A 14,023-nucleotide genomic window follows, 5' to 3' on the forward strand; every position below is an offset into this window, starting at 1 on the left:
ATATAAAGGAAATTTTATAGGAAGGATTCTTATTCAGGTACAGGTTGGACTATATGTCTTCTTAAGTCCCTCTTATTGCTAATTCTGTAACTGTTATTGATTCTAATCATACATAGCAATTCTTGCCTGAGTAGTGGCAGGGAGTAAGGTTGTGGTGGACAGTAATTCTAATAAGAAGTGGGAAGGTATTTACAACGTTCTAATAATTTATATTATATTTATTGTGTATAAATATCTGTATTGCTACTAGAATCTTTGAGGTTTGGGATGTAAGCCTTATTCCTTTCTCTATATGCCCAGGTCTAATACAGTATGCTATGCAGCAACAGTATTGAATGAATGTTTATTGAATGATGCATGGATGAATGAATGATTGGTACTGATTGACTAGCCCACGTCACTAAAAAATCATAAGGTTTGGAATTTGAAGGGACCTTGGGGATCATAGGATCATATTATCATAGAACTAGAGCTGAAAGAAGCCTTGGAGCCCATTTAGCCCAACACCATAATTTTATAGATAAGGAAATGGAGGCCTCTACAAGTGAAGTCACTTGCCCAGTGTCACACAGGTAGTAAGTGTGAATGATAAACTCAGATTCTCTGATTCTAAGTCAAGGATTTTTTCTAATATATCATACTGCTTATTTACTCTTTATCTTTGAGACAAAAGTGACTTGAGGTTGCTGATCCATGCACTAGAAGTATAACCAAACCAACTCATAACCTAACATGACAGATTCTCAAATCCATACATAGAATAGTGCCCCCAATTATTCAGCAGGCAGGCTCTTGGCAACCTCATTGATTCAAAAAGCATCAAGGAATCAAAAGTAATCCAAAAAGATTCAGAAAATTGTTTTAAAAGCAATTTTTCTCTATGACAGATAGGGAGACAGGTTAAGGCCCTACTCCAATGACTTCCTTACTTCGTTTTCTATGTAAAATATGTTTTACATGCTTGGATATCTAGTTCTCCAGATGATACTGGACTAGAAAAAACAAAATGGAGTTCTAAGGGTACTAAAAGTTTCATAAGTGACAAATATCAACTAGACATATAGGGAGGAGAAAGAATAAACAGTAGTCCTAGGCCATTTAATGTAAGGACAAAAAAACCCTATCTATCTCAATAGTCCCCTAAAGTTATAAATGTATTTTTGTACAGTATAACTAATGTTCAAAATGATTGTTCAGTCATCAAGAAAAGTTTAAACTTTTAACAACATTCTGCGTTTAAAAATACATGGTAATAATGTATAACAAATTTTAGAAAAAACCACTAAAATGCTCAAATTAAAAAATAGGTGTTTTAAAGTCATAGTCTTTAGTTATCTGGTAAATTCATTCAAAATGAATTGTATTAGTTCAGGGAAATTACAATCTGCTAATGTCCTCCTTTTCTTTGCCTCATTATAGCTTTGGGCCCAAATTCTTAAAGGCTATGCCAATAAAGAACATTTTGGAAAGACTCTGAATGAATATGAGGCCAGTTATAAGTTCTTTTTTTATTGCCACCACTAAGTAGAAAAAGGATGGTAAGGCCACCTGCGATTCATGTTTTTTGGTTGCAAGGGAATGTAAAACTATGATCTACACTGGTGTAAGTACTGCATGTATGGATCTCTTAAAATATTGATAAAGTTGCATATCTCAACAGGCTAAAGCTTACTTAATATACCTATTTATCTTTTGATGGGACCATATAAAAATATGGTCAATTTTATTACATCTTCAACATGTAGACCTTCTAAATGTACATTAGCATAAATATATAATTCATTAAGAACACTGGACTTGTAGTCACAAATGACATGGTTTTGAAGCTTGTCTCTGACATTTACTGTGTAATCCTTCATCTCAGTTTTCTCATCTGCAAAATGAGGACAATAATATTTACACTATCCATCTCACAGGGTTATTGTGAGGGAAGTCCTTTGTTAATCTTAAACTGCTACATAAATTAATAATTTTGTTACAGTTAAACATACACACTGTATATACAAAAAATGATACTTTTTATGCCTTCCTTTGAATAATACAAAGCTTGGATTTGGCATATTTTCCACCAAAAGTATATGCTGACCTACATTTCTTTACCTCCTTTTCATTCTGTATAGCCCCTTGGGTAAAACTGATATGAAATGATAGAAAACTGAAAAGCAAGGGCATAGAAATAAGCTTTGCTTTGAGGAATGAGAGAACTGGAAGAATTAGTCCCTTACAAATGAAGAAAATACACAGTCTACTTGTCAGTCTTCCATCATTATTCTTTTACATTGTGGTCTGGTTAAATTATTTTTTGAAGGATGGAGTGGATAAATTTGTTATGAGACAGTTAGTATAGGTTCAGAAGAATCACATTTTTAGCATTCTACTTGGCATTTGATTTTTTTCCTGTTCTTCCCCCACCCCTAGGTTTTGTAGGCACCAGTTATCTGTTCAAAAAATACTCAGATGGAAAATAATATTTTACACAGACTCTGAGAAAGGAATAAGTGGGTTGCAGGTTAGGTTATGTCACCTAATGTTAGGTTGAGTGAGTGTCACCTTTATGATGCCACTTTTTTCCAAGGCTATGACAGGGTAACTTGTTTCAAATGATGGCAAAGACAGACAGGTAGTCAGATAGTAAGGCAAGTTATCTTTGAAAAAAAAATCTTAAAGATTCCCAAATACATTATACCTGCCCCACTTCAAAATGATCTGTGATCTGTTCCTCAAGCGTAACAGCTGCATAAAGCAGAAGGTTTTATACTAGAAGAATCTCTTGTGATCAAATTGCATAGTTGTTTTTTTCAAACCACATAGTATTTGGAAAAACAAAACAAAACAAAGCCTACATTTCTGTTCAAGGTTATAAGAACTAGCTAGCCCCTGGGTATTCTCTTAGCTCCAAATCTACGATGCTATAATCCTTAAATAGATGTCCAAATGAAAATAAAGTATACTTTTAAAGAGGTAAAAGCTTAATTTTGGAAATTTAACAATTAACATTCAGTAAATATTTTCATATGCTTACTATGTGCAAAGCACTGTCGTTTTATCTATACAACCAACATTATCCATATAAGTTTACATCACTGGGCCATGAATTTATTGCTCATAGAAATGATTTCTATACTGGTAGGGTGGAGAAATTAATAGAAAGCATGTCTCAGGAGTCATAAGACTTGCATTCAAGTTTTACCACTCAAAAACATTGGTGGTGGGACCCTGGGCAAATCACTTAGCCTCTCTTGCAACTCTGAGACTATTAGTCTCAAAACAGTAGCCTGTCTGCACTGGTAGAGGGAGTTTCCTTGCTTAGGGCTCCCTATACCAATGGAAAGACAGGTTCAGCATCCCACTTCCCCAGCCCACGCCCTCTACACAAATTATGGCTTTATACAATGCAGAAAAAAATCCAAGGTTTAGAAGAAATTTGCATTGAGACACAAATTACCCAGGATATTCAGGCAAGAAATTTGCACTTGTATATACAGACTTCCTATCACTCATGACACCATAACAATTTCAGATTGATAGATAGATGATATAGATGATAGATAGATGATATATAGGCAATAGATGATAAGGTAGATCTAATATCACATTTTCTCGAGAATCAGAATGAGCTCCTGCCCCCCACTCGCATCCCACAGTATTTTCATTATTTATTGGGGAGCTTAAAGTGTTGGCAATTCCATTTACATGGCTAATGGAATGGGACAGCCTAAGTGAATTTGTATTCACATTCATTCACAATCCTCCCACACATTCCACCCCCAGAGGCACAAAGTCAGGTAGAAACTAAATGCATCAGTAGAGTTACAGATGTTTATGTTCGACATAGAATAAAATTATTTTTTGATTATTCAAAGTAGCTACATTTTTAAAAAATCAAGTTCCTAAAACAGTGACGACATCTTTAGACATGGACTATAACTTCAGCAAGTAAGAACCCAGAATACAACAATTTCTTGATTAGACATTATTTTGATTTTAGGCACATTTCAAACAACAGTGCAAAATTTGTTTTGACAAGATTTCATTGTTCATCCAATACAAGAAAAACTCAAAAGATCATTAGAGTACATTCACTTTTAACCTAATTATTGTAAGAAGTTTACAAAAAGAGAAAATGTGTAAGAAGAATATGGCAATTTTACTGTGTTTTCACATCACACAGGACATGAAATTAAATATTTCTTTAAGCCAATACTAGGTTCCTGGGGGAAAAAAAGTCACAATGCCCCAGCAAAGTGATAAAGGATGAGAATCTGGCCCTGAATAACTACCCCACACTGTGCTCCATAAGCATTTGACATAATTGTCCTTCACAACTTTAGATGCTGCCCTTCTGTGTTTGTTCCCATTTATTTAAGCGTGCGCGTGAGCACACACACACACACACACACACACACACACACACACACACGCCAAATTACCAGGTCTCAATCATTATGGTGAAATTAACTCTTTTCTATGTGGAAGACAATTAAATTTACATGAATATATTTTTGTTATCTGAATGCAAAACATCTTTAAATATCTTATGCAAATAAAGAAGCAAATAGCAATCATTTCATGACTAGACATTTTTACTACTTTACTTTTCTGCAACAAATCCATTCCTCACCCCCAACAACTATTATGGGTGGAAGCAAACTGACAGAAGTGAGAATACTATTTTCCATTACCAATATTATCACTGATGGCTTCATATGGTCTCCATTTATACTGACATAGTAACTGTACACAGATCACTGTCTAGAAAAAAGCTCCTCAAATTACATACATTAAAATTGAGGGGACAGGGGAAATTCCTAAAATGCTCTCATGAAGAATTATACAAACACACACATATCTCTAGGCTCCAAGTCAGTCTTATTTGTTCATTACAATGAAATACATTCCTATAAGGCTATTATTCTTAAACACACTTTGAGAAAGGAATCAAGTCAATCCAGTGACCTACAGCATTTCTCATGGATTGTAATCACTTTGCAATCTAAGCAGGTATTTCAACTGAAAAGGAAGAATCGCAGGAAGTTTAACATGTTGAGCTCATAATACAGGTTTTAAGTTAGTAAAGAAAACTAGAAAAAATCAGAAAACGAAAAGAAATGAAAACATGTAGAATTTTCAAACATCCAAATATGTAATGAAAAAATTTTTCTACGCAAAAATTTTATTTTTAGCGGTCCTTAATTTTTTTCCAGTTCCTAAATGAGAAGAAATTCCATCGATTAACCCCAGTCATCTCAACAAAAATCTTGGTCAAGAGGAGAATGTTTTTTTTTTTTTAATTCTAAAACATCTCCTAAAAGCTATACGAATAGGGTTACCTACCTGTTCCAGTTACAAAGTACCAAACCTGGGGGCTTTGGAAAAGTGGCATTACTCTGAGACTGAAAACCCGATTTAATTTTCTCATTCAAATAGCTACATCCGGACAAAATGCAATTCAATAGTCCTAGCCATTGTGTTTCTAATTACAAAAACCAGAAAATGGTTTATGTGCATTTGAGACTAAAACAATTCAGTCACAGCAGAAATCCTAGAACCCCCAAAACAGCTTGTAAGACAGATAAAAAGTGCGGCTGCTCCCATGCAAACCCATGCCTATCACAGAAATAAAATCAGGCACTGTGTGCAGTAATGCCTCACTATACCTGTGTACACGTTGCTACTCCTGCATAGGTCCTGGGCAGTCTTCACTCTGGGCAGCCAAGACCACTTCATTTAACTCCTCTTCTGTCTGCTAAAGATTGCTGCAGAACTGACTACATTTTTTCATTTTTTCATTCAACTGTTCCAGCCTTCTACCAGCCCTGTGACCTTTGAACTCATTTCTGTCTCCCTCCCCTTCTGCAGTCAAAGCTACTGTGCTGTTCTCATTTGCATAAGGCTGGGGAAGGCCTGCCAGGAGCTGAAATGGAATTCTGGGTAAGAAATTGTAGAGCTGCGGTTCAGCCAGAATACCTGAATCACTGGAGAGCCTATAGAAAATGGGCACCCATTTTATCGGGCTGTCAAAAATTGTGCTTTCCCCTAATGTTGACTAAGGGATAAACGTTTTTAAATTCTTTATTTGCAGACCCCCTAGGATCACCCCCAAACAAAGTCTAGCTGTAGCAGCTGTGGTTTCCAAGGAAACCAAAATAGTCAAATACTTCATTTAAATACATGGGGTAGGCCGATTTAAAATTCTCAACAACTTCTCTGGTTTTTGGTTTTTTGAAATGCAATTAGCTCGTTGTTTTTTTTTTCTCTTAAAAATGAACACTACCGTGGACAGAAATATTTTACATGAAGGATTTCTCTTGTGTTTTTATTTTAAAAGGGCTGGCTTCATTCTGCTTCCCTTCACATTTACTTGGACTAAAAGGCTATCAGTTACTGTGCAAATATCATAAGCAGCTATTATAACAAGACGCAAAATATGTACTTCACTGTGGAGGATAATCTCAAACCATTATGTGTTGCATGGAAATAATTTCTAAAGAAAAAAAAGCAAATGAAAATGAAGCAGGTCAAAGCCCACTTCTACATTAATGAAGATGCAATGTTAAGTTAAATTATTGTTTAAATAATAAAATTCTAGGGACAAAAATGAAGATTTTTTCCCTGTTTTTGGAATATTATTGAGACTGTTTTATTATCCACTGTGTCTCCCCTTCCTACAGGCGGCAACCTCCCTGTTTCAAACATTGAACTTCGCAAATGCACAGAAACCGAGGAAATTTTAAAATGTGGTTATATGCCACATATAGATGCTCATGTACAAAAGTATGTTCATAAACACATTTTTCCCTTCTTGATGGTCAATCAGTGGGAAAATACCTTTCACACATAATTAAATAATTTGTCCCTTTAAGCTAATTTGTTTGAAGATGTGGAGCAATTTATGTGAAGCAAGGTTTTTATAATAATCATTCCCATATTATTAAAAGATCTAGTAAATAACAAAAAATGTTTAATTGAAATGAACACAGCTAAAAGCCATAAATGGCAAACATGTTGCTCTAATAGGCTGCTGGAATCATAACATTTTCAAAATAATGCCCTATTTTTAAGGGGGAATTGTTTATTATTTTAAAAGTCAAATAGCCTATTGAAGGAAAAACACAAAATATATAATCTTTGATTTATACAGCACCCGATTCCTTAGAAATCTAAACTAATAGCAACAAAATGCATGTTTATATGTGTGTTATATATCTATATAATACATATAGTATATATAAGCAATACATATATAAAAATATATACATTTTTTAAACTCCAGGGGGAAAATGAATTTGAAGCCTTTTATTTGATCTCGATATTATTATCCTTTTATGCTATTGGTTTCTGGATAGATTTTTTTTTTAAATCCACACATGGATTTCATTTGTATTCATCTTCTAAATTTGTGATGCCTTAAATAACTTTTTGGGGTATAGTATAATTGTCTCTCTCTATTTCTCTCTCTCTCTCATATATATATATATTTTTTTTTTCTAACAAATCTGATTACATCAACAATTTATCCAGTGTTGTATCAATTCATGTGCATCAGTCATCCTATATTCTGCAAATATCTTACATGCAAAGTTTTTTTTAAGAAACAACACACAACACTATCCTCATTTAAATTCAATCAAACATAAAAAAGTGTTTGAGCAATCTATAAAATAACTGACCTGTTCAAATTGTAGTAGTCCTAGTCCATGCACTGTTTATTAATTAGAGTCCCAAATACATTGACTATCATTTTATAATATGTGCCATCATCACCGAAGACACTGTGTCTTCCTGGTTCCAGCGGAATCTTCTTAAATTTCCCAGCACTGTGTTTTATTGCTGGTACCATATGCTTTATTGTTCAGGGACAAGAGCTTCACTCTGCACAAAGACTCATTACCTACTGCTTGCTGAACAGCTTCAGTCTCACTGAGTCTGCCTACATGTGATCACATGGGAGTTTTGTCTGAGAGAGCTAGGCATGCCACTGATTTCACTGTGTCTATGGATATTTTTATCAGCTGAGGTCTACTATGAGGAAGGAATAACAAATTATGAAGCTGCTTTAAGTCATTAATGCAGCACAAATTATGGAAATCCCTTCACAACATTTTTTTATTATTACAGAAAATGTTTCAGCTAGAATTCAAAAGAAGTTAACTAGATTTTATTTTAATAAGAGGCTTCATAATAGTTAAGGTGGGGGATGGGGGGCTGTCATAATGCACTATATTGTTTCCTGCCTTCTAAAAGCACTTCTATATTGATTCAATAAAGGAATGTTGTTTCCACTATTAAACAGACTGCTAGTATTTATTTTTGTATAATGCTTAGCTGACTAAAAATATTTTCCATAAAAATTTCCTTAATGAAAATCTTCATTAACCAAGAGATTATGTGTATGTGTATCTATTGTATTCTCAGATATACAGGTTATATACAACTTTTGAGAAAACAGGTGATACTGTGGTTATTTTTATAGATGAATATAAAAACTACATGATTAACCAGTGAGCTAAGGTCTCCCTAAAAAGAGCAAGTCCCTGAAGAATGATTGAATTTTAAAAGAAAACCTCATTTAATGATCTGACACATGGTTAATATCAATTCTTAAAACTGCAGTGATTTATTTCAGACTGTTTCCTACCTCTACAAAGCATATGGCACTGCTTATCTGATTTCAATTTTAACAAGTGGTTTTCATGATGATTACCCAATATTTACAGAAACCTAGTGCTTCATAAATATTAAATTAACATTAAATTGTCTTTCTAAGCTCATAAAGGGTTAATTAACTCTTGTTGTTTCCACAATTTTGAAAAATGGAGGCATGAAACCAAAATACAGTTTATTTAGTCACATTGCACTCAACAAAAATATTAATAAACAAATAACAAAACCATTCCTTATCCCTTTCAAAATCTCCCTAACTTGAATTGGTAATTGACAGCTTGTTGCTTATTAAGCTCAGCAAAAATCATGTGACAAACACAAGCTGAAGTGCAACAAAAGCTAGAGCCTCTACTTCTTAATGAGAATAAAAACCCAGCCAGCATCATGATTCAGGATCAAAGAACAAATTACCTCTCTGTTTAGTTAAGTAAAAAAGAGTCAGTCCTTTAATATATATTTGTAGAAGTGTTTGTAAAGCATGCAACAATTAATGCAGAAAAGAGTGATCTCAACTTGTTTAGACCTTAGAATTAGACCTTCCCATTAACGCTAATTTGTTTTCTGGAAAATTATGTCCAAATTGCTCAAAAGATTTGAGGTATCATCCAGATTCTTAATTTAAAAAAAAAATAACAGAATAGTCAAGAGGTATTAACAAAATAGTCCATAGTAATAACGCCTTATCAACTTTGTTTACACCATTATTACTAAAGAATACAATTAATGTCAAAATGTCTATGCTTTGTAATCCCTTCAATTTGTTTTGAGGGGGTGTACTCCTGATGCTGAGAAAAGTATTTTAAAATATTTTAAAATGTCACTATTTGTGTGTGTGTTCTCTCACCAAAGTATTTATATTCATTTTTTGTCTACCCATTGCTAAAGCTGTTACAAAACCCTGTAGGCAGTATTTGAAAAAAACAATTATATTCCAAGATTAATAGTATATCTGAGTTCTTAAAGATATATACATTCTGGCTAATATCACTGATGATGTCATCATGCTAATGTACAGGGAAATAAACAAAAGGCAGCCATTTTTTTCCTACTGCAGCACTTCAAAAACAGTGACATGAAATGCTTGCCAAATGGAGGAAGGGATCAGCAAAAAACAAAGTTATTTCCAAGTTCTTGGGGTTGGTGTTTGAAAAAAATGCATCTCTTTAGATATGTGTGTATTTATATGTATGTTTGTGTGTGTATATAAGAAAATAAATTAGCAATAAGAAAATAATACAGGTATGGAGAATATAAATAAGCTAGTAATGAAAGCCAATTATCAAGGAAATATTGTCTTCACAAAGAGGAGATTACAGCAGCAATATTAACATTATAAATGTGAACAGTCAGTCTGTCGAATTCACTGATGTTGAAAAAGGTGTTTCAAGATAAGTAACAGAGCATGAACCAAGAGCTAGAAGAAGCAGAGCAAATGATGAAACCATAATTCTCTTCCCAGTTCTAGCACTGACTCATACAACCTTGGACAAGCAATTTCAATGTCTTTGTGCCAAAGTTTCTATATCTGTAAAATAGGAACATGAAATTATTCGGAAAGTATGGCATGGAAGTACAACTTAATATTTTCATCTTTTAGTACCTTGGTTATTTTGAGTAGGGTAGGTCACCATCATCAGTACTGAGAAAAATAAGAAAAACAAATCTGGAATCTGACCATTTTAAAGGAGTATTTTATATGACTTTTACAAAAGAAAGCACTGTTCAATGGGCAGAATGGGGAGATAGAGCAATAGGTCCCAAAGGAAACTGATAGATCATATATTCCAACCCTTTCATTTTGAAGACAAGGAAACTGAGGCCCACTGGATGTGAATACACTTGACCAACATCACACTTCCAATTAGTGGCAGTGTCAGAACCAACACTAAAACCCAAGTCTCAAGTGCTCTTTCCACTATTCGAGATAATTTTTTAAAAAATGCACATATGGAAAATTTGAAATTCAATTCAGGATATGATTTAACACAAATCTGCTAAATTAATGCAAGATTAGAGAAAATTACAAAATATTCATGATTCCAATCAAAATTCAGATACAGTATTTCAACTACTCTGCAACAGGACTGTAGCGGCATTTCTGATTCTCACATTACATAATGAACAACTGTTCATATTCTCTTATATAACAGTTTCATCAGCCAAGACTTCTTTAAATTTGAAATGAACAGAGAAACACAAGCTAACAGTTTAAGGAAGAAACTTCCAATTGAGACTAAAAGAACATTTTAAATGCAATTTATTGTATTAAAAATATAAATTCATAAAGTATCTGTTTGTCTCTTAGTATTGTCCCCTTCTATTTCTTAAAATCAAATTTTCTCACCTATGGCAAAGGCATACCATAGGATAATTTTATTTCCTATTTTGCACTTCCAGAAAATGGACTGGACTATCTCCAGGTTATCAAACGTGCCTGATACCCATCATAGGTAGTAAATCAGTCACAGACCTTTGGCAAATTGATGCTACCTCTCTCATTTAACTAATTTGAGAATGTAAATTCTTTGAGAGCCCAGACTGTTTTACATTTTTTGACTTTATATTCTCAGTGTCTGGCATGCTTCCTTGTATGATAAGAATCATTTAAGAAATGTTTGGTTGAATTGAATTGAATAGAGGAGGGTTCAGGTTAAACCAAGCAGTGATATCACATGTGTTTCTAGGATCCAAATTCTCAATTTAATTCAATTCAACAAAAAGGTCAGAAAGTACCAACTATGGTAAAGGAGGGACAGCTAGGTGGCACAGTGGCAAGAGTGCTGGGCCTGGAGTCAAGAAGATTTATCTTCCTGAGTTCAAATCTAGCCTGAGACACTTATTAGTTGTGTCACCCTGGGCAAGTCACTTAACCCTGTTTGCTTCAGTTCCTCATCTGTAAAAAATGAACTAGAAAAGGAAATGGCAAACCACTCCAATATCTCTGCCAAGAAAAATCCAATTAGGGTCACAGAAAGTTGGACACGACTGAAAGATAGGTTAACAACAACAACAAATGGTAAAGGTGCCATGTTAAGGTGCTAGAGACACAAAAGATGAAAGTCCACATGGACAGAACAGGAAATTTATCATGAGGGAATAGTGGAAGGAGTGTAGTATAGAATTTAAACAAATAAATATAATAGGTTAGTATGAAGTTTATTGGAGGAAAAAAAGAAAAAGCCTGACAAATATTCCAGGAATGTTTGGGGAGAGAGAAATCACTGAAAGGTTCATGGTCTGAGACTAGTCACAAGAGAAGGATGTGAAGGAAATATATTCTAAGTACAGAAGGACAGGTTAGACAAATGCAAGAGGTGGGAGATAGTAGCACAAGACCAGGGAAACTGTGGCTATTGTGTAGAATGCATGGAGGAAAGTCATATCAAAGAAGTCTGGAAAGATAAACTGTTTCTGCTGGCATTTATTCATGGGGCCACACCTGACTAAAGGAGGTGCTCTCAGCACCCTCTCACACACCTCCCTTCCTTTGTCCTCTCCCCCTTCTCCTCAGTCTGATTCCCTCAGAATAATCCTGTGCTGATAATGAAGTCGAATTGTCACAAGATTAGCCAGCTCCAAAACCCTGGATTAATTCAAGTCTGTTCTCTAAGTGCAAAGGCAATAACAATATGTAGGAGACAAGGAGCACTTGTTTGGGTAGTCCACAAAATTGTGCAAGTTGTAGGGAGCTGAGGGTGTGAAAGAGGGCAGTGAAAGTGTGGCTTCGGAGAGTTATGAAGAGAAAATAGTCTTGTACACATACAAGTTATGCACAATCAAAACATTCTTGGTTTTTTTTACATTTGTATGCCTGAGAATCATATTATAATAATTATAAAATAATTGATTAAATGTAACTATAGATGGCATAGTTAGGTACTCCACAGGATTTCATCCATAGTCCTTCTGGGACTGTATAAATGAAAGGTACAAACTAAAAGGAAATAGAGTGGATAGATATAAAAGATACAGGAAGAATAAATTTTAAAAATAAGAATGAATGTTAAAGATACATATATAATATGGTGAAGGGTATGTTAATTGAGATCTAAGTAGGAGGCAATAGAGAAAGACATAGCTAGATATTCCATTACTAAATTGAGCATGATTGGGAGAAGCCACCATTAGATTTCCCCTAGATGCAGCAAAGAGAAGTGGAAGGAGAAATGGGTTTGGAGTCAAAGGACCAGAGTTTGAATCCAGTCTCTCTCACTTATTGCCTAGGTGATCTTGGACAAATAACCAACTTATCCCAATTGACCCTTACTTCCCTCATCTATAAAATAAGGAAGCTGGATCTCTAAGGTTCCTTCCAACTCTAAATCTGTGATCACATTATATTCTCTTATCCCTCTGTCATTGTTCATTTCAGTTCAGTCCAACTCTTTGTGGCCCCATTTGGGGTTTTCTTGGCAAACATCCTGGAGTGGTTTGTTATTTCCTTCTCAAGCTCATTTTACAGATGAGAAAACTGAAGCAAACAGGGAAAAGTGACTTGCCCAGGGACACACAGCTAGTATGTGTCTAAGGTGGGATTTGAACTCAAGAAAATGAGTCTTCTTGATTCCAAACCCAGTGCTCTATCCATTGCACCAGCTACTTACTCTTCTTATCCTTATAGGAAGACTCCAAAGATGACACTAGGTAAGTCCCTCAGATTCTCAGTGTTCCAGGCAATGCTCTAAGACTCCTCTGTAGCACTTTTCCTAGTTCTGAACTAGAAAAGGAAGATTCTTCTCTAGGAGTTCTAGTAATATTGAAATTACAGGTCTAGAACCAAAAGCAAAAATACTTAGTGGAAGAATTTGTATTTCTAAGTTCAGAGATGGTTTGGGACCAGCTAAGGGAAAGGGGAAATTCTTAAGTATAAGGTGTGGCATTGGAGAAGACTTAAAGACCAAATTAGGATTATAGGTAGTAGGTAGATTGGGAATAATACTGGAGTTGGAGTCAGGAGAGAAAAGAGTTTAAATCCTAACTCTGGCAAGCATTGTGTTACTTAATGTCTCAGAGACTCCATTTACTCATGAGTAAAAAAGGGAAAGCCATTCCTGTGAAACTTACCTCAGACTGCTGTGAAGAAAGCTCTCTTAAAGCAATATATAAATGTAAGTCCTTATTATATGAGCAGCACAAGGGGACATGCCTTATCTGAATTCAAGAAGAGACAAAGGACAATTATGGCACCTTGCCGAAGGTCTTTGAAATAGAGGATGAAGAATATTCTTGATATATAAGAAGTGCCAAAGGGTGGTTTTTTTTAAAGAAAGGGTCCTGGCCAAAGCAACAAGAGGAGATGATGACATTTACAGCAGCAGAAGACCAGTGCGAAGCTACAAGAGAGGCAGGAAGTCTGAGG

At 34.7% G+C, this 14,023-nt stretch overlaps 1 protein-coding gene across 5 annotated transcripts in view; it reads right to left on the reverse strand.

Annotated features, from left to right (window-relative positions):
• The window catches only part of CSRNP3 (cysteine and serine rich nuclear protein 3), a 257,377-nt gene that overhangs the window by 134,010 nt on the left and 109,344 nt on the right, over positions 1–14,023 (reverse strand). Inside the window, exon 1 of one of the 5 annotated variants that reach the window (XM_043997962.1) lies at positions 7,671–7,895. The exons of 3 other annotated variants lie outside the window; for them this stretch is intronic. Coding sequence is in view for 1 of the 2 variants with exons in the window: in XM_043997960.1 (XP_043853895.1) it covers positions 5,658–5,727 (70 nt within the window). In the remaining variant the exon portion in view is untranslated. Of the gene's footprint in view, positions 1–5,657; positions 5,859–7,670; positions 7,896–14,023 lie in introns of those variants that run through there. One more of the 5 variants, XM_043997960.1, reaches the window with a different exon arrangement.

The sequence above is a fragment of the Dromiciops gliroides genome, chromosome 3 (assembly GCF_019393635.1).
Source record: "Dromiciops gliroides isolate mDroGli1 chromosome 3, mDroGli1.pri, whole genome shotgun sequence".
In the NCBI taxonomy this organism is placed as follows: domain Eukaryota; kingdom Metazoa; phylum Chordata; class Mammalia; order Microbiotheria; family Microbiotheriidae; genus Dromiciops; species Dromiciops gliroides.